Below are 22,263 nucleotides of genomic sequence, written 5' to 3'. Positions count from 1 at the left end.
TTGAGTTCATGCTGCCGAAGCACAGAATAAAGAAGTAGGGAATGTCGTTGAATACATTGAAGCTGATTATGAGTTTTATTTTTGTGCCTGAGCTGGTTTTTAATTAGTTGCACCCTTTAAGAACATTTACTTTTTGTAAAGCAAGGTGTTTGCTGTCTTGATTAGTCCTATAGTAGAATACCAAAATATGACAATTCAAAAGTGCCTTTCAAAAATACACCTTGAACTTTTTTATACTGTCAGATTGCAACCACAAACTTCAATGTGTTTTAATTAGCGTTTCATCTGATAGAATAACACAAAGTAGCATAAGCTAAGACAAAAAAAATTTATCAAAATCTTAATGTAACTTTTCTTTTACAGAATTTTCTTTTCTTTGCAAATGAAACTGTCCCTGTCATTTATTTTCAGCCTGAGTACTTTTAAAGAATCACAATTCAGTGCAGTTAATGACTACATGCATTTGATATTAGGCATGAGCTGACTTAAATAACAATTTTACTGTACTTACACCTGTTTGAAATAGTATTTGTGAAAGAAGGAGAAAAATGAACTAGCACCTACTTTCATATGTTTACTGTGTCACACAATTAGACAATGACTTATTTTATTCAGGGTTATCAGAGTAAAGCGGGCTGAACTGTTATGTACACAAAACATTTTAGTTTTATATGTTTAAAAAAATCATGTCATTTTCTACCACTTGACAAATAAAATCGTCCACCTAATATCCCAAGCAAGTACTCTGAAAGTTGTGGTTGAAAGACATTTTTTCAAGAATAAGCTTTCTCTCATTATTGAGAGTTCATTTTAAAAACATTTTAGTCAAAATCGTGAGACGTTTTCAGAGTTCAATTTTAATCACTGAAGCTCATTCCTATAATGTTTCGCACAAACTGTTCCCAGTGGTCGTGGTTTAAAAGTACACATAATGAGTTAATTTGCACATATGTGGGAGAGCTGATTTTTATGTATTATCCTTATGCAAATTAGAGGCAAGGTGCGAAGATGAGAGAAAGTGTGAACAGGATGAAAGAGACGTTTCTGTCTAGTGTTTCATAATGATGGTGGGAAAACACACACACAATGTGAAGGTGATTTCAGGTGGAGCAGTAAATCCTGCTGCCACAAAGTCAAACTCCAGCTCTACTCACAGGTGTCCAAACCTCCAGGCAATCTGCTGCTCCCACCCTGCTTTACTATCCACGCTGTAGACCTGGGTGTGGGACACATTTAGACAAACATTATACTCCTAGGTGTTTATTTAGACGGAGATCAAAGTCTGTTTGATGTTTGCTGCTGATCTGGTTTGAATGCTGCAACTTTAGAGACTGGAAACAGATGGTCTTGCTTAGTGTCGGGCATCTCGACGGCCACCCATGGTTAAGAAATTTAAAGTTGGTGTTTTCTGTGAATGTGATGTGGCTTTGGCGGGTAACCTTTATTTACAGTAGCACATGCAGTTCTTTGTCTTAGAGATTACCATGTTATATCCAAAGTATGTGTTCCAGTCCCAGTAGGAAAGCCAAAAACCTTATAAAAATGATGAAAGAGTTCCATTTGCCCCAGTGAAACTGGGGTAAAGTTTGGGGTTGTAGAGGTTTTTTGCTTAAGGACAGACTAGTGCACTTCACATAATAAACGACACTATGATAAAATAATATTATCCTGAAATGTTGAAGTACCATTATAATCATCAGCCAGAAAGTTAAAGATTGGGCAATAATGGGACATCCAAAAAGAAAATAACTTGAATTAAATCACCAAATTAGTCACAATGTGGTTTTAAGGACCACAAATAGAATGTTTTGGAGTTAAGAATACAAAGATCTGACCTCAGTCCCATAGAAAAACTGTGGGCAGAGAAAAAAATGGTGTGTGTGAGAAACGCGGTGTACAAACGTAACTCAGTTGCACCAGTTCTGTCAGGAAGAGTAAGCTGAAATTATGACCTAGAGCAAGAAAATGTACTCTGACTTAATGTCAAACAGTGTTAAAAACATACATAACCTTTTTTTTTTCTCAGTGAATAATGCTGGCAAAATGTAAATTATTGGATATTAGACATGGGCAGACTTAAATAACAATTTTACTGTTCTTACACCTGTTTGAAACAAAAAGACATAACATTTTCTACTCATTTATAATTAAAACTGATAAGAAGAATCATTCTGCAATCTTATATTGGCTCTATAATTATGTATTTTTGTATTTTACAGTACAGACTGCAGAAACTATGTTAACAAACATGTCACTTGCAGCTTAATGGCTATAGTTTTGAAACCTTATGAAGAGAGATGAGTGGCACTCTTAGTTTGCACAATTGGCTCTTCTTGTTTTCCATGACTGGAACTTTTCTGCTTTGAGAACAAAGAAAAATGTAAATTCCATGTTTAATCTCTGACATCACATCTAAATTACTTAAGCAAATAAATGACATGATGGAAAATTTTAGCAATTTTGAAGCTGTAACTTATTAAAACCTTGGGAAATCTGTTTGAAAAACAAGAAAAACAAGTAGTAAGAGTTTCAGTGGAGATCAGCGGAGCCTTATTTAGATATTTCCACTTGCGCAGGCAAAACTGCTATGCAAGAGGGAGCAACATCATTGACAATCACTTTTACATTAATGCTCTAAAGCTAGAGTTAATTGGCATCCTAAGGTCTTCTTTATGGGTACAACTAGTCTTGTCAATCACGGCTTCATCTTCACCAAGTTTACTTCTTCTTGTTACCTTGTGGTCTGCTCTCTGACGTCAAGCAAAAAAAAAGCTCTGCAATTTTTGATATGCCAAACTAAATAACTCCAACATAGGAAACTTTAACAACAAAAGTACTGTATAAATTAGGATATGTTAATCTATTCCTCATGGTAAAATTCCAGACTGGTCAAACAAATTTCCCGACCTATATATAGAAACCCACTATAAATATGATGATAAGATCAAGGAAGTCAGAAAAAAAAAATCTCACAAGCTTGATATTCATAACCAGCTCGTCCCTTTCCATAACAAAAACAACATTTTAGGAGCTTTGACACGTTCAGTTTATCAGCACTCATTTTCCCATCGCACAAAATAATCAGTAAACAGTAACTAAAAGCAGAGGCAGACATAGTAAACTCTTAGTAAGATGTCATTAGAGGTCATTAAAATAATTTTATCTGTTACCAGTGGTCACCTTGTTTGTAAAGTTTACACTATTAGCATTGCATCACGTGAAAGAAAACTGCTAGGAACAGGTTAATATCAAGAACTTCACCGTGCATGCAGAAGGCTGCATCTGCCCTTCTGCATCTTTAGTAGAAAACTAACACTGCATTTCACCCTTTTACCCAGTGAAACATGGTGGTGGCAACACCATGCAGTGGGGACACTTTTCTTTTGGACAGCAGACTTGTGAAGAAAAGGCAGCAAAGAGGTCACTCCTTTTCAAAAAGCACATCAATGATAGAATATAGGATCTGCAGGAAGTACAAGGAAAGAGTGAAAAATCTGGCAAACAATATGTCTGCAGAATAATGCAACCCATGTCTTTTACTGTTTTGTAAAGGACCACTTTTTATGTAGGAATCAAGCCCCCTCCAAGAGTATCTCCTTCAAACAAAGAAGGCACTGGTGAATGAAATAGTTTCCAGTACCATTAGGCACCATGGCAGAACACAGAAGTGATAACAAAATCTCTAAAGAACTGAGAGTTTGAACCTGTGTCAAAGAAACTCCCTAAATCTTAACATCATTGAGAATCGGTGCAATTTTCATAAGACGCCTCTGGATAAAAACAAAAACAGAAATTGTGCTCAATTCCAAGCACTTGAGACAAGAATGGATCACAGTCACTCAGTCAGGATGTGGCCAATCATCTGAAATCAAGCCTGCCAGAGTGAATTTAAAAAAAAAACAACATAAAGAACAACTTTTTGTCATTTGTAAAAACTTTGGCAATGACTGCATGGAACTAAATGTCAGCCATTTGCCATCCTTACCCATCAAAAATTATTTATGTCATCTTTCACTTTCACATAGCAGTGAAGCAGTAAAGGACTGGAACTTGTGTTTGTTCGATGTTTTTCTTGTTATTACAAGAAACTTCTTGTACAGCACTTCTTGGCAATAAATCTTACTCATACTGTCAGAAAGCCTGTTTATTTTCCTTTGTAAGGAAAATGAATATGTTGGTTGAGCAGCAGAGTTGATTATCTGAGGTTGTGCTGCTGAAAGTCTATTCTTCCCTAATTGCAAACAGTGGAGGCAGTGTGACAGTATGGGATACCTTCTCCCTCAATAGAAATACAAAGTTCGTCTTCAATTGGAGGCGATTTTAGTGGAGAGAGATACTGAGTTGAGATTGTGCAGCCAGTGGCAATACCATTGGCTTCTGTGTGTTAAATTAGCAAACTTTTAAATCACAAATATGTCATTTTATCTTACAATTCCAAAAATCCAATCTAACAAATGGCATTAATACATAGTCAACAATAGAATAAGACATTTGGTACTGCCAGAGTGAATATGGCAAGTTTTCATAGACTCTACACACACACTCAACTCTGCTGCTTAACCCTCAAATGTGATTTTCTTGTAAATCTGGTACTTTCAAGGTAAAGTCAACACTCTCTCCAACAGTATAATAGATGTTCCTTGCATGTCCAAAATATAGGTTATAAACAAAAAGGGAGGATTCATTTTCAGGCTTTATAGAAAAGCAATGGAATCAATTATCCATTCAAGACAGTTTGGACTCAACCCAAACACTTTTTGGCTGACACCAAATCCAACTGTGCTGTATTCTGGTCACTGGAAAGTATGACCACTTGTGATTTCAATTTTTAGAGGGTGTGTCTTATGTCCTGTTTATTGTTTTAGGTTCTGGGAGTCCTTTGTAATTTATTGCTCACCTCCTTGCCAGGTTTTCATAGTTTGAAGCATTCTTTGAGATTGCCTCTTCCAGTACTGACAAAATCCTGTCTTATTGTATGTTATAAGTTTTAATCAAAATCACAAACATGCAAAATAACATCAGCATATGTTTTGGTCCAGGACTGAAAAAATCTAATTCACTTTCTGCTGCAAATGGAACAAAAAACCTTTGAGTACCTAATTTTAGTATTTATTCTTTGCTTCTGATTGTTATCTAAACATTATTTGATTCCTCCATAAACTTGCCAGATTTTTGATCGACAAGCAGATTAAACATCGCTAAAATACTTAAACACATCAATATTTTCAAGCATACTCTGGAGAAATGTTTTCCAATACTCGAAAAAACTTTTTTAAAGAAACTTTTTAGGCTCAAGTGGCCTTAATTGACCATGAAATAAATCGAAATAGAACCAAGGACAACCACTCTGCACATGGTGCACACACTCCTAGCACCCAAAATAAGTAAATTCTACCAGAAATAATTTCACCTTAGAAAGCGGCGCGTGATGCTGTTCCAGTAGACAAAGCTGGATCAAACTGCTGTCAGACAAATCCTGTGAAGAACAAGTGAGCAGGCTCTTCTTTACATACTGAAAGTCTTTGCAATCTTGCATCACACTGTGCGGATGCATTCATTAGAGACAATGAAGCTGTTTAGACATGAGTGGAAGATGGAATGAGCTCCTGTGCACGCGGCACATTTGCCTTTGAAGTTGGAATGTTTTTTTGTTTCTTTGTTTTTGACTCGTCGCAGCAGCCACACTTTATAACCTAAAAAGAGTTAATTTTGAACTTTCTGAAAATATGGAGCTGTAAGAAATTTTTAAGAGATTCAACAGAGATAAGTCCTTTCTATCTTGTAAAGTAAAAAAGAGAGGCAGCTTTTGTCAGGAGTAAAACTTCTAGCTGTAAACCTGTAAACATTTGACAGTGATTATGCTGTTATACTGTAATTTAATCACATCAAACTCAGATTAAGTTTGTGACATTCATGATAAATAAACTCGGAACATCATTAGCCATGCACGCAAAATAAAAAACTAATAGAGACTGCAAAAAACTCGACACTGAGGTAATCTACCCTTAACATAGAACCAGAGCTTCATTGGAATGATTTAGATGAGAGCACACTTGTGTGTAAAATGGCTGCACACCTAAGAATCTGTGCCAATCTAACTCTCAATTTTGCAAAGAAAAGCAAAATATTTCCTGAGGCATAGCTACTTGGTTTTTTTTTTTGTTTTGTTTTTTTTTTGCCACTGTTTGCATAGATGGTCACACTAAACGACATAAAAGGTTGTCAAACCTTAAAGGTATAATAGTTGTGAAAAACGTTTTCCAAGACTAATGAGAGGTGGTTGAGGGGAGACGTGGATAAGACTGGCTGAAACAGCAGCTCGGCTTTTTCCAGCTCAGAACTACTCAGCACATTTTTACGCAAATCTAATTCAACACCTCCTTGAAGCAAGGAGGAGCTCTAGCAATAACAACCATCCACCGAGCTGTATTATTGTAGCACGGAACAGGAGGACACCATGCTGACTGCTCCACCTCAAAATCCCTGTACCCTCTTTTGTTCTCTCCTTTCCAAATTTTGAGACTCTTAAATGAATCCTGATGATGAACACAAAGAAGCCTATAATCCCAACCCTTTATTCATTGCTGATGAATAAGATAATTGTTTTCTTTCATTTGATTGTTTTTTTGTCTTCTTTACGTCAGGAAATTGTGCAGTTTTACGTCCCACATTATCCATTGCACACTCAGAGGTATAAATTGTTGCTTTTGTCCCATTAGGATGACAAAGGTGAAGCGGGGCTTTGTCTCTTTCTTCATAAGGAACAACCAGAACTAGGAAAGTGGCTAATAATTAGAACTCTCAGAACTTCTACAGCTGAGAGCTAATGAGTGTGCCGTCACACTTAAGGAGCTGTAATAAAGGGGATCCAGGATCAAGTGTTTAATGGAATATGCTGTCACTAACTGCCTTGATTAGGGAGGTTCTGGAGTCTTCTCACAGTCTTATTACGCATTAATCAGAAGCCTGTTGATATCCTTTCTTAACATTAACACATTATTTCTGTCTGCAGTCATTCCCTACACCCATCCAATACGTGACTCTTTGCATTGCTTTGCATCAGCTCTAAAACACTTTTAGAGACTAATTGTGGCCTTGTTTCTGATTTTAATCAAGAGCCACATCGACCTGATTTCCTGAAATAAGCTAACACAATTATTTTTATCTCTGTCTAACTTTCAGAGATCCCCGTAGCTGATAAGAGCATGCACATTGGTGTGAAATGAAATATATTTGAACCCTTTAGATATCCAAATTAAAAATAGCACAAGTACCTAGAGCTGGTAATGACTAATATGGAGCTTTCTGTCTTGTAAAAAAAGAGTCTATTGGCTCTTAATGACCTCATAAAAGAAAAGGCCTGCTGGGCTTATCTGCAAAGAGGTCCATCATTTTAGCTTTACATCATGTGAATTTATGGAAGTTGTTGAAATGTGCTGGTTTAAGCCATGAGACAGCAAATAAGTAGTGATTCAAAGACAGGGTAAACAGTGCCTGGCAAGTGCGTTCATAGACTGTCATTTGTGCTACAACTCTTAATTCATGTCAAAACTATCTATTCATCCCTCTATCAAATTTAAATGAATAAATATCCATGTGTGTAAATATGTTAAACACAGACATTTTTGGAGTGTGCTTATACTTTTGCTACAATGTGTAGCTATCTACATTTTGGAGTTAAAGTAGCATAAAGTAATACATAGAACTACTTTGTAATAACCTTCATGTTTTAGGCACATTTATACTTAAACGGCATTGGCCACACAGATATAAATCACAATTTACACCCTCAACGGGTTGCATCATGATTTTTTAAATTATTTAATGGATTAGAAAATCCTTGCTTATTTCACTGATGTTTACAAAGAATCTCAGTATTGACAAGGGTCTGGCACAGGGAACATGCAAAGCATCTGCTGTGCTGAACTCACCAGTTTTCAGGCTGATTCAAAGTGAACGAGAAATGAGGTCAATGTCAAATATTGTCATAGGACCAACCGATAAGCTCATATCGACTGATTTTAGGTTATTCTCTCATGCCATTCAGAGAATTCACCTTGTTAAAATTAAAGAAGCCTGCAGCAGCTGCTTTATACTGACAGCTCTAGACAAATGGTTAGAATATTAAGGTGCCTGTCAGTTTTAAAGAAAAACAAAATATCTGTACTGTAATACTCTATTTTATAAGTGCACATTCTGTATGCATGCCCAAACAAGAATGTGAATCTATGTCTTTTTTTTCAGTCAGTTGGTTGAGAACCACTGATCCTAGAGACAGTCCAGTCAGTGTCCTCTGCTGGTGGAAGGTGAGCTTCTGTCCTACTTTTCTTATTTTGCAGCTTGTAACAAGTTTTCTTCTGGGAATGTTTGGTATACTGTAACACCATCCATCTTCCCATAAAGTCTGACAAACTTCCACATTCTTGCATCCCCAGAGCATGACTCTGGCACCTCCATGTTTCATGCTGTTACAGATGGTGTGTTCAGTGGGATGTGCAGCGTTTTGCATGAAGGCCAATTCAGTTTTGTTCTTACCTGACCTGAGAACTCTGGTCCACATGTTTGCTGGGTTCATCATGTTTGTGGCAAACCCTAAACAGGACTTCTTCTGACTTAGTCTCAGCAGTGGCTTTGTGTTTGCCTCTCTTCTATAAAGGCCAGTTCTGTGGCTGCCTCAATAATGGTTCTTCTGTTCAAAGACTATCTGAACTATGCTTAATTTAGGGAGACTTAAGATTTTAAGATAGTGTTGTGTGGTATTTATTTTAATCAAGATACAAGCGATATATATGTGTGCATTAATCACTAAAGTTTATATATATAAACAGTAGCGGTTCATATCTCTAAAGTATTGCTCAAAGATGATTTTACAGCTATTTTAAACATGGTCAAGTGACATGATTTGGTATTTGAGATCAGCAGCTAAAACAGAATAATAATAATAAAACCTAAATGACTGACAGTCTTCTGTGCAAATCGTCCAACATTCTTTCATTGCATCATTAAACCTGTAAAGTTGCTCCTTTTATTCCCAGTTTCAGTATATAAAAGGATTTGTATTGGTTATACTGACTATGCTTTTGACTTAATGAGGTTACAGATATCTAAATCCCCTGCTGACCCACTGTGGCCCCCCGCTAACCGACTCGCTGCCACAGTGGTGTGGTAGGTTTGCTGGAGTCTTCTGTGGCCACCAAAAGCAGGAGGTGATCAAAACTTTACAGTGAATCTTCTTAGAATGGATTGAAACAAAAGATTTTTTTTTTTCAATCTATTATTATTTACCTTTCAGGATGAGGAGCAGCCCTTTGAGACTGAACCAGAGAACTTTGACTTCAATTTGGACAAATCTGATCTTCCGTCCACACGAAGCGACTCTGGGTCAGAGCAGCAAGAGGACCTGCTGGAGGGAGATTTGGGCCTTGGCACCGGAGCAGCTCACGTCATTGAGGAGTGAATTTTCCCACTCTAACTTTGCCTTATTATTCCCCCCTGTTGCCTTAATGCTAGCCCCCACCTCCCACAGAGCGCAGGGACCATGATCTGTTTATTTCAAAGCCACTGAGTGGGAGTTTGTTACTGTGACTTGCATAAGGTCACACAACCCCCATGTGTTGAGCTGTGTGCAAAAGCACACTCGCGCTGGAAGGAAGAGACAATTAGTGAAGGCTGGCATTCTTCCTGTTTCTCTGCTGGATGTATTGTCCTGCTTTGTTTTAAATTTATTTTCATCTGCAGGAGCATGTCTGTAAATTAGAATCAAAAAGTTAATTTATTTCAATTCAAAAAGTGAACCTCTTACATAGATTTATTACACAGAGGAATATCACACGATATTAAAAGATAATTATTTTTTAACAGAGAGGCTATGTTATGGGAGTGTTCTACAGACTCATGGGGGATGCTGTCGATTTGACAGTCCTCCACAACGAGTGTAAGCTACAACAGGTTAGTTGCTAAAGAACCTGGCTGTTCTTTGTGTGCTGTATCCAAAATATTAATGAAGAGTTGAGTGGAAGGATAAACTATAATAGGAAAAGGTCCATAACCAACAGGAACAATAGGATTTCAGCCTAACGCCCATTCAAGAGCAGATGAAGTCAGTGCTTCAGAAGTTATCAAACACCACAGCATTCAGAACATCAGATAAAATTGTCACATTCCTTGTGGTAAGCCACTCTGGAACCAGAGACAACATTCCTGATAAGTGTGTTACCTGGTATGAGAGGAAAAAGGACTACTTCTGCCTCATGGTCCTAAGTCCAGCTGTTATATTTAAGTACATTTTGCATTTTATTTCCAAATTAGAATCTCTGAGTCTGGACGAAGAGCGAAGAGGAGCAGAATCCAAATTGGTTGAGCTCCAGCATGAGTTTTCCACTAAGTTTTCCGTTTAGTATGCAGTCATGTTCAGTGAATTAGAATATGTCTTGTTATTATTGAAAATGTCTGTATTCAAACTGTTTTGTTTTTATAGCTCTGTTTTAATATTCTAATCTTTTCATCTAATGAACTGAGTTACTGAAATAAATGAAATTTTCAGTATTAGACTAATTTATTAAACATGACTGCCTTGGACGTAACACTGTGAAGAGAGAGGTGCTTAAGAACCGTTTGTGCTTGTATTATGTGTACATAATGTGTGAACGTCCTCACCAGCATACACAGTGTTTCTTCGAATCACCAGACCCAGGATGTTATTTCAGTGCCTGTTCTGCTTCTCTTTTCTGCCCATCTCCTGATTAAGCTTTCATTACATTTTGCCCTTTTCAGCTGTTTCAAATTCCCCTACTCATTTTCCTCCATGTCCTCCTTATCATCCAAGAGCATTCTGTAAACGTAACAGTTCTGGCTCTTATTATAGAATGCACGTTGTTTCCTTTTTGACTCATAAATCTCTGGTTCGTCCCACTTTTATTCCTCTGGAGTCAATCAGGGTGCAGTTTGCTGTAGGTTAGGCTTTGTGTAATACATCCACTGCCCTTGAAGTGATCTCTCTTCTATTTATGCAACAAATGCATGACTACGTCTGTGGAATGTGGTTCTTTCAGCTGTTGCTTTCTGAAAATATTTAACATGTAAGTCTGATAGCAAACTTGATAAGAGTTACACTCTGATTAAAGAGCTGAGAACAACAGCCTTTGATCATATGTCTCCAGACTAAAATTCTTAAAAGAGCTGTTTTCTAAAACTAACTAAATATAGTTTGATTTGCTGACACAATGCCTTCAGTCGCTATGCACAGTAGTTTAAATAAAGTCATCTCAGTTTTGTAACCCTTATTTTCACTTCCTAATTTTGTCATTCAATCTTACAAAGGTTTTACCGATGGGTTTTCTTCTCACTGATGTAGTTGTTACCAATCAATTTATTTATAGGAAGAGGATGTTGATCAAACACAAGGACCTGCTTTTAGAGCTCAGTGTTTGCCAGGGGGAAATAGAATCAACCCCAAAACCTAAGAAACAACAATTCCTTTATTTTGTAAATGCCATCATTTTTCTCTTGATAGTTATGCCATTTTCTGTAGTTTTCTGTAATAACAATCTTGTTATTGTTATTTTCACAAAACTGGATTTAAAATTAGCAAGACAGGTTTATCTCAAATGATTAATGTTCTATTTGTCTTGTGCTTGAAGTACTTTTCATGAATGCAATGTTTTTATATGGTTTCTGTCTCTGATTATTTGTTTATGTTTGTATCTAAGTTTCCTCGGTTGCACATTTTGTTTGTATTCTAGCAGTTACTTTTTTATTTTATTTACTTGTTTTAGAATTTATTGGTGTTATGATAGTTTGCATACTGCTTATTTTGTATTTTACTATAGACCACTGTGTTTTAAAAAAAAGTATGGAAAATCTGACTGGTTGATTGAATAAATTAGAATAGGATATTTAAAAAGTGAAACTCGTAGCTTTTGTTCACATATAGTGATATATTGCAAGCATTTACATATAGATGTTTAAAAAACATTTATTTTCTGTAACGCCATATTTGTGAGAAATATAATTTTAAACCAATAGGAGAGGATGACCAATAAAGGACGAATGGGGAATACTTCTGACTGGGCTGTTGCTAAAAAAAAAATTACTTTTAAAGTAACAGAAAAGATTATTTTATAAATGCTTGGAGCTATAACGTTTTGCGTATGGAATTCTTACAATTTGACTTTTCCCTTTTGAATTTAACTTCAAAAAACAAGCTCTAGTATGGTGATCTGATTTATTAATCTGTAAAGTAAGTTTTAATAGGCTTTGCTATTACTTAATTTTTTTTAAGTTCTTGAGATTTTTTTAAATCACGATTAATGTAAAGGAGGGGCGTTTTTAGGTGTCTTTGCCCTGTGTTTTTGCTTTTGACTTCAGACCCAGGCATGCATGTGTTACACGTCACACTTGTTTCTAAATATTACAATTCAGTCTAATATGTAATAATTTATTTGGTCTGGTATCATGTTTAACATTTAATGAGATTGAAAAGAACCTATGATTATATTTGTTGTAGGGCTAGTATTTTCACATCTCCCATAGGTATATTAATTTACATCTGAGGAATCAGTAAGAACTGATGATGCCTTAGCTACTTAAAGGAGTGTCTCATTTCTCAGTCAATATTTTAACTAACCCAGACCAGAGAGACACAAGAGGTTTGACTAGTCTTGGAATACATACCCTACATGACTTTTAATAACGGCTACTAACGACTACACTGGACTGAAATGTAAGGTGTAAAGATAGAAGTTTAAAACTATTGATGAACTGTTAAAACTGCTCAACATCTTGTGAAAGAATGTGTTATGCTGACATGAAACCATAATTTATTAATTTGGACACAATTCAAGAAGGGCACAAAACAGCATTTCTGTTTCCCCTTTGAAACATTATGGAAGTGAGAGATGCGGGATGTTAAGATGACGGGATTCTTGAAATAAATCAAAATGTGTTTCAATTAAGTATTAGTTTGTGCATATTTACACAACCAACATATTTTTATTCTCTAGATTGTTTTCCTCTAACAGTTTAGCTTGAATTGTACTGATAAATGTGATATAATGTGGAAAAAATTATTTTGTGACATCACAGTAACCTAGCATTTTGACAGGGCATGTAGATCTTTTATTCCATCCATATATTCCATGCAGAACTAAATTAATAAAACTGGGTTGCTAGGTCATAATCCAGCAGGTATTTGTGTGGATGGAAGAAGGTAAAAGGGATTCAGTATAAGTCAGCAGGGCTCTGCAGATAAAAATATATGGGTTTGTTAAATATTAAAGCACCTGCACTACTTAACTCCCCAAAATAAAACTCTGGATCTATAAATAAGGATTCTAGGAATTTTTAAAGGGGAAATATTTTTATAACATCACTTCTCAAACTTGTTTAGACCTAAGAGTTGCACACACTCCACCCATGCCGATTAACGTTGAGCGTAAACAAAAAGTGTATTTACCAAACGCCACAGGGCATCCCTAGGATATTGGGATTGGCAACAAATGTATGACATTGTGGCGGTACTATTGCTTGCAGAAATACAGTGTTGTGAAAAAACTGTCCTCCCTTAAAAATTTATTTCACTTTTCTGTCACACTTCTGTTGTTTCAGATCATAAAAGTAATTTCAACATCAAACAAAGATTACCTGAGTAAATACAACATAAGGTTTTTGAAAATTTTAATTTCATTTGTTTAAGGAAATAAGCCGTCCAAACCAACCCAGTCATATTTCAAAATACAAGCCCTCCTCTTATTACATAATGACTGAGCTATGTTTAAATTTCTTCAAACGTTGAGTAAAGTTTTACATGCTCCACCCAGAGCCTGAGACTGTGAAATTGAATTGTTTCTTTTTTTTAAAAGCAACATGTCTTCCCCATGCTGAAGAAATTCAAAAACAAATGAGAAGCAAAATACTTGATAATCATTCATCTGAAAGGGGTTGCAAAACCTTAGCTACAGCTGTAGATCTCAGCAAACCATAGTGAGACATTATCCATAAATAATCATCATATAAAACACTGATGTTTTATATGATGTGGAAGACCTGCCATGATAACACAAAGAATGCATCAAAAACTCATCCAGGAGTTCACAAAACAACCCAGAACTTCATCTACTGCACCGCAGGGATCGCTTGCCTCAGTTATGGTCATTGTTCATGACCGACATCTTGACTACTCTATGATACTTCAGAGAGCATGTTTTATGGACTGATGAAAATAAAGGTCTAACTTTTGGGAGATATGTATCCAGTTTAGCCTGCTGTGAAACTAAAACAGCATTTCAGAGAACAAACATCAAACCAACAGTCAAAGTAGTGTAAGAGTCTGTTGCATCAGGACTTGGATAAATTGTCAGAATTGATGAAGTCATGAATTCTGCTCTCTAGCAAAAAAATCCTGATGGCCCTCATTTCACTAGCTTAAAATCAAGTGCTCTTGGATTACAAAGCAGGAAAATGATACAAAGCACCCCTAATACACCATCGAATAGCTCACAAACAAAAAAAGAACAATTTTAGAGCGGCCTAATCAAAGTCTGGGCAAAAATCCTACAAAAATGCAGTACCTCGGCCTATATTAAAAGAAGCGCTGGCCAAAATTCCTCCGTGGAGATGTAAAATATTCATTTAATGTCTAATTGTCACCAACAAAATCAGTAATTAGCCTAAGGGGGTGTATGTATATATATATATATATATATATATATATATATATATATATGGCCTGGTTGGTTCAAACAGCTTTTTCCCCAAATAAATCAAATCATAATTTAAACAGCACATGATGTATTTACTCATTTTATCTTGTACATTTTATCTTGTAACATATAAGCGTGTCAAAAAAAGTGAAAAGCAGAAACTCTCGTAGGAGACTAATTATTTTTCAAAGCACTAACTCATTTCAAATTCTAGACACAAGCAAAATAAGACTGAATAATTATTTAGTTTGAAAATGTTGCACTCACAAATGATGCATAAAGTTGTTTACTGTGAACTTTACTCAATGCAATATTTTTTTAGATCAGGTGTTTTCATAAGAGCAAGCAATTGTAAACATTTGAAGATGGCAGAACAGAATGCTCACACTGACACAAAGAGAGGTTGTCCTGCTCCAGAGTTATGACCAAAAGTCCACAGTGCATGTCATCGTCCTACAGGGACGTTGTGACAAAATTAAATGACAGTAAAAAACAAAACTATATGAAGTACTACTGCTGTTCTGATGAGACTTCTAACTATGGCACGTCATCAAACCAAATCACTGATTGTCTCTGACTTTAACGGGGTATTAAAAATAAAAATGATTTTTAAAATCTGTTACTACTTTTTTCCTTTCATCTACTAGTTTTCTTTTTCACTTGTACAGACAGTATGGAGTGAAAAATAATATATTTTTTTAAAGATTTTAAACATTCAAAAATAACCTCAAAAACATCAACTTTGAAGTGTTATAATAATACCAAGATACATAAATTATCCTTTTGTTTCCCATCTTAAGTCATTGTCCCACAGCCGGTGTTCCTGTATAAAAGAAGTGACCCCAGAAGCCCCCTCAGATACAAACTGCAGCTCAAAAACAAGATATACATTCCAAATGTAGCCAGCCGGAGCTCCTTTAACACTTGAACGTAAAGCTTTAATTCCACAATAAGAGGAAACGGCACTGCATGGAAAAATGAACATTAAATTAAAAAGGTCTTTGGTGGTGAGGAGGATGCTTTTATTATTTTTCTTCACAGTTTGGAGCGCGTCAGCAGCGATTTGCTCAAATCCTTGGCCTCCCCGGCTGTTCTCACCCTCTCGTACCCCAGGACGGACATGGAGTGGTGGCAGTAGTCTTCCACCTGCTTGATCTGCTGGATGCTGAGCACCATTCTCCAAGCGCTGGCTGCCTGCGTGGCGTTCCGGGAGGAGACGATGAAGGGCTTGGAGGAGGAGCTGGAGCCGCTGGTCATGTTCAGCGCAAACGACTCAATGTCATGGTTGGTGGTGAGGTTGGCGAAGCGGTAAACGCTCCTCAGGGTCTTGACGGGGTTCTCCACCAGGTCCTCGTACCGCACGGCCATGTACTTCCCCTTCAGCCAACCTGGTGGGTTTAAGGCAGTCCTCAGAGTCCTGGAGGTGCGGTCGCAGATCACCTCCATGGCTCCGATGGAGTGGTAGTCGGAGCCGTCCTTCTTGTTGACCTTGTGGCCGGGATCTACAAAAGGTATCCGGCGCAGTTTAGGGTCCCTGCTGCGGACCACCTGTAAGTTCTCCCTAATCAGGCCATGTCTGGATTTGATCCTTGAGTTTGCCACTGCCCGAGGGTCTCTAACCAAATGGATCACTTTCAGATCCAAGGACGGGTCCTCCATCAGAGGGGCGAGAACGTTTACATCCAAAATACGCACCCCTTTAATGACTATAGTGTTGTACTTTAGGCACTCCTCCTCTAACAGTCTAAGGCTCTGAGGGGGACACTTTTTGCACACCTTATCATCCACCATCCCCACCACCTCCTTCCTGTAGGCTGAGCACAGGGGGTAGGAGCACATAACCTTGTTCAGCGTGGCCCCAAACAGCCCTAAGGAGGTAAAGTTTTTGCCTCCGGGGCTGTTGTAAAGTTGGAAAACAGACAGATCGCAGCGATACAAGGAGCTCAACATGTCTCTGGCTGCCCCCTGCAGAGACACTGCATCACCAGGGTACAGCTTCTGCCAGATGTGCCACATAGGCTCATACAAGAAGAACACTTCTGGATTTTGGTTGAAAAGCTCACCAAAGAAGGAGGACCCCGACCTCCAGGTGGTCAGGACATAGATGAGCTGTCTCTTCTTAGCCAGGGAGGGCCTGTAGAGAAACCGAATGTCCGATCTGCTCTGATAGGTGGTGCTCCTCATCTGATGGTTGCACTGCTGAGGCTCCTTGGTCCATTTATAATTGGCCAAATTGAGCATGGTGAGCACCAGCAGCAGGAAATAGGCCATGAATAACACAATCCTCTTCCTGCGCAGCACTTTCATCACGATTCCAGGCTGTGCTATTATCTTGGTATGATTCCTGTAGGTTTTGAGCTTTCTCCCAAAGCCAGCATCTTTCTCCCAAGGCGCTGTCAACTTCAGTGGTTGATGGTATTGTTTGCCTCTCATCTGTAACCCCTGGAGAGAGTGGCTCCCACCACTGGGCAGAGCTCTTTACATTGACAGTAATGCACCAAGGCGCGCTCTGTAATGTGTATGCTGGGAATTTATTTTACAGACGATTAGGTAATATATATTCCAAAAACCCGATTCACGGCGTTCACTGCACTGCGCAATGTCCCTCATAGGCGCGGTGGTGGATGGTGATGATGATGGAGACGTTTAGGTTGTCCATACCGAGCGCTGCAACGATCCGCGACAACACAGGAAGGAGCCGCCGCCGTCTTCTTCATTGTAACAGACGCCCTGATTGCTCATGTTCAGCGGGGGCATCTCTGCGCACATACTGTCTGATGCATCTTTGCAAACACAGCCGGGCGAGAGCTACACACAGACACGGTGCAACAAATCAAAATGAGTCCTGCGCGGACGGCTTAAATCATCTGGATGCAATAAAGCAGCGCCCAGTCTGCATCCGTAGTCACGGATTTAAGAATCTCCCACATAGCGACCTCCTCTGCTAGTCTAACTGCCACACACTCAACGGGCTCAGTCCAAATGCAGGCGCAGAGGCCCGCCCTCTGACGCGCTGCATTGGTTCAATTATTGACGTAATGGATAAAGTAACTCCTTTATTGGGGTTTTTTGCCCGTCTGTCTCCAGAGCCGCTCAGATAGACACATACAAGAGTAGAAGGCGTTCGCTTCTGGGCCATATTGTGAGTGACAAATTCGTCGAGGAAAATGAGGGGTTTTCTGAACAAAACATTAACCGAATTTTATTTTCAGCTCATTTTTAAAATAGCTCATATTCAAAATAGAATATGCGTCCTTGTTATTATTAATACAAGCCACCTCTGACACAAAAGTGACCTATATCTTTGAATCAAAATAAGCTCGAGCATCAAGACGGCGTAAAATGTACCTAAATGTGCGTAAAATGTACCTTAACTTTAAAAATATACCAAGCCATTAAAATTAGCTACATGTTTTGGTTGCGATACTTAACAATGTAGGTTTGTTAATACTGTCCACAATCTTTTAAGTTGTAATAATAATAAAATTATAAAAGGAAAGTGTCATAAATGTTCACTTAAATTTTAATGAACATAAAATAGTAATAACCGAGCATTAACAATAAACATAATTATTATTAGTAGTAGTTGTAGTAAAATAAAATTATGTACTTATTACATACAGTTTACATGACTAACTTCAAACTGCATAGAGAATGTTTTACAATTAGCTATAATCAACATAACTATAACTTTTGTAACTGTACAGTTAGAATCCTTTTTTCTATTCCTATTTTCTTCTGTCTTTCTGTCAACCTTTATTTGTTTCTTCTTTCTTTCTCTCTTTCTTTCCTTCTTCCTTTCTTTCTTTTTTATTTTATTTATTTATTGCTTCTCTACAGTATCACAACACATCGCACGGTCACGAGCTTGGCCTAAAATTAGCAAAATTGCCTTTTACAAGCTTTTGTGTCTCAACAACAACGCCACTCAAAATATGGCGCCATGTTAACGTCTGATGTTGATCTCACTGTTGTACATCTATGTTATGCAGAGACGGCTCATAGTGAAAGCTTTTATTATAAACCAGAGAGGTCTCCACCCATCCTGCCTTTATAGATACAAAAAGTTCAAGAGAAAGCGATCTGAAGCTCTTCATTATTTCACTACCCTATTGTGCTCCACATCACATCGTGTACTGAAATCCATACTTTAATACAATAGCTGTTCTATTTCATCGACTTTTATGTACTGTAGATTAGATAGGGAACTTGTCTGTTGTTAGGGTCCAGCGTCCCAGATTAAGTGCATGTTTTCACCACTTCAGTCTCCGGATTTATTTTTTCTAGCTGTTCAGACATAACATTATGACTACTGACTGGAGACGTTAGTGTGGTAGTGATTCTCTGCCCTAGGGGAAAATCTTAGTGTATCAGCAGCAAATGGAGCACAAAAACACACACATTAAAGAATAATGACAAAAATAAAATTAAATTAAATTAAATTAAAAACTTTAAATAATTACACAGTTAGTATTTTAATATAAAGACAATGTATATACACACATGGAATCCATCCATCCATCCATTTTCTGTTCACCCTTGTCCCTAATGGGGTCGGGAGGGTTGCTGGTGCCCATCTCCAGCTACGGTCCGGGCGAGAGGCGGGGTACACCCTGGACAGGTCGCCAGTCTGTCGCAACACATGGAATCAAAAATGATAATATATTGTATTAATTAAAAAGCGAACATACAGACATCAGAGAGAATATGTGGCCTCGTCCTGTAATTGCGTAAATAGACAGGTTTCTAAATGAAACAGTTGTAGGACTTTTTCTTTGTTTAGTTTTGCTTTGTTTGGTTTTATGTAAAAAAAAAAATAAAAATCTGTCAGTTTTCCCGAGGAAGTGGCAAACATCTTACTGAAATTTAAAGCTTCACCCTCTGCTGGCTGAAATTCTTCTTTCCTAAGAAGCTTACCTTTACTGGCATTATCAAGCCTGCTCATCCGGAGGGGGCTGGGGGGGGAATTGAGTGAAATGATCCTTTAACCCCAACCATAAGTTTGCCCATCTGTAATGGCCACATGGGTTTTTCATATATTATAAAATTCAAAAAACTCTTTTGATCTACTACATTTAATATTTTTTGGTTATATAAAAAATAGTCATCACAATGGAATAGCAATCACAGCTTTTTGAGACAACATCTTAAATTAGGCCTAATGATCTTAAAAGACAGAATTAACATTTCCTTGCTTTGTAAAGAATATGACCGCAAGAATATGACACATGCTTCATCGGTAGTATAGTTAAAAATGTTTGCAGATGTTCTAAAAACTTTGAACAGACTGCCCTCTGGTGGATAACGGTGTATTCACCCATCACAATAACACAATCAATGCAATGCATTTAATTTATATAAACCCCCACAGAAATTAAAGACATAGGCCTATTTCAATGTAGTAATTCTTTAAATAATCGTTTCATTCAATTTATTTTTTCTTTCAGTATAAGTAGTAGCAAATAAAAGGTGAAGTCAATAAGTAATGTCAAACTAGAAAAAATGTTGTTCATAGCAAAACAGCCGTGAGAATGCATATCTGCAGAATGATTGTTGCAGAAAATGCAAGAAACAGCAGAATATAGCATAAGAAGTAGGGGGAAGCAAAAGAAAGCTACAGTCATACATGGTAGAAATATTTTGCTAAAGAGTTAAATTTAGCCAAAGCTATAGCACAGACTAGCAGAAGCAGAAATTAGCATAAAACCTGAAATAATAGTAGAAGTAGTTGAATGTAGTAAAACGTACGGAACATTATATAATAATAATAATAATAATAAAGAAAAACAGAAACACTGTAAGTGAGAATGCAGTAAGCATAAGCAGAGGATTGAATCAATACATCAATCATTCAATTTGATAAATTCAGAGTTTACTTATAGAAAACTCTATAAGTAGAGTTTTCAAATAGAGTGCTTTACTCTATAAGTAGAGTTTTCTATACTCTGCTTATATAGAACATATAGAACAAATAAAATGTGCAGGATAAAGAATTACTTTTTATCCAACAGCACACATAGGCCTGTCAAGGAACTGCTTCTTATCAAATCACTTTAAGGGATTGAGACGGAACTTCATATAAAATCTTCTTTTTACCCAACTGCCTGCCAGGCTTTCATTTTGACAGAATCTTGTATTTATGTTTGTAGCTACTAGCACTATTTTGTCAAACTGCAAAATAATCTGGACTTCCTCAGTCCTCTCTGGTAAAATATTTAAAGATGTTTGTAAGTGTTCTGACATGCTGGTGGAAAACTCCACATCTGCTCCATTATGGCCTGGCATGGACTCCATCAGTCTAGATGTAATTAATTATACAAATAGTTGTCCAAACATATCTATTGCACAGTTAAGCCTCCATTACCGGCCACTGAATATAACGCACAGAATAACCCAGACATAAACTTTGATATGATTTCTATCCCAATGTGCTGAAATACTGATTCTAGCAAAAGTATGTATATTCTATCAATGTTTTGACCTCCTTTCAAGCTACAACCAGAGTTCAAAATATTTTCAAAAGATTGAGATTAAATGACACATGTTGTTTTTGTTTGTGTTTGGTCTCTTTTACTCTGATACCATGAAAGGAATTCCATTTCAAACAACAAAGTCATCTGTACACTAAAAAGAATGCATGTATGTAAGTATGGATGTATATTAATCAAAGTATAAATGCAGGCTTTGTGAAGGTGGTTCAAAGATCTGTTAGAGATCATTGTTAAAAAACAGTAAAGATCAAGGAACACACCAGGCAAGTATGGAATGAAGTTGGAGAGGAATGTAAATAAAACAGTTTCCTAAACTTAAGACACCGCAAGAAGCATTGCTTTATCCATTTTTTAAATTACTTTATCACTTAGTTTATAGATACAGATACAGATACAAGACACGTAGATCAAGGCAATCCGATGCCTGCATTATAGTGTCTGCAGCTAATTTGTAATTCATCATGAAAAGAATATCATCTAACTGCAAATCGTTTCTGACCATCTAAATTGACAGACCCTGCTATTCACAGAAGCAACAAACAAGAGGAGCTAAAAACATCCATAAAGTGCCTAAAGTGCCAATATCTGTTGACATATTTGCCATGCACCCTACAAAACTGTCCATTATTAAATAATGGCAAAACAAAATTGCCTTTGCTGAAGGAAAGCTGTGAAAAGTTAATTTTGCTTTTTTCAGGGTCAAAAAATAATGCCTCACCCACCAAAAAATAATAAAAATATTAAAAAAGACACTAAAATACCTGTTTTTGTTTCTAGAATATTCTCAACCTGTGTTGTGAGGAGTCACTGTGCACTATAGAAAGATCTGTCTGACAACTCAAAGCATGCTTTGAGCAAGAAGTAATGAAATGCAGGCAAGATTACATAGAAATGCCTCCAACAAACCTAATAAATCAAACGTTGCAATCAAACAGCAACTTTAGAATAATATTTGCTTAATATATGCACAACATAATAGCAGGTACATCTACTCCGAATAGTATATAAAAAAAGGATGGCTTGATGTTTAACAGTACAAAGTGCAAATAAATGCAAGGTGCATAGATACTGTA

The 22,263-nt window shown here is 37.0% G+C and overlaps 2 protein-coding genes across 2 annotated transcripts in view; one reads left to right on the top strand and one right to left on the bottom strand.

Annotated features, from left to right (window-relative positions):
* The window catches only part of LOC114136916 (sodium/hydrogen exchanger 9-like), a 75,974-nt gene extending 61,325 nt beyond the window's left edge, over window positions 1–14,649 (top strand). Inside the window, exons 15-16 of the mRNA XM_028005325.1 lie at window positions 9,101–9,206; window positions 9,293–14,649. Coding sequence (XP_027861126.1) covers window positions 9,101–9,206; window positions 9,293–9,457 — 271 coding nt within the window. The 3' untranslated portion in view covers window positions 9,458–14,649. The remainder of the gene's footprint in view (window positions 1–9,100; window positions 9,207–9,292) is intronic.
* Window positions 14,650–14,925: 276 nt separating this feature from the next.
* Window positions 14,926–17,692, bottom strand: chst2b (carbohydrate (N-acetylglucosamine-6-O) sulfotransferase 2b). The gene has a single exon (XM_028005326.1). The coding sequence runs from the start codon at window positions 17,130–17,132 to the stop codon at window positions 15,735–15,737; it is 1,398 nt and encodes a 465-aa protein (XP_027861127.1). The 5' UTR covers window positions 17,133–17,692; the 3' UTR covers window positions 14,926–15,734.
* Window positions 17,693–22,263: the final 4,571 nt, after the last annotated feature.

The sequence above is a fragment of the Xiphophorus couchianus genome, chromosome 21, assembly GCF_001444195.1.
Source record: "Xiphophorus couchianus chromosome 21, X_couchianus-1.0, whole genome shotgun sequence".
In the NCBI taxonomy this organism is placed as follows: Eukaryota; Metazoa; Chordata; class Actinopteri; order Cyprinodontiformes; family Poeciliidae; genus Xiphophorus; species Xiphophorus couchianus.
The sequence above is the reverse complement of the archived record's forward strand: the minus strand, read 5'-3'. Positions and strand labels throughout refer to the sequence as shown.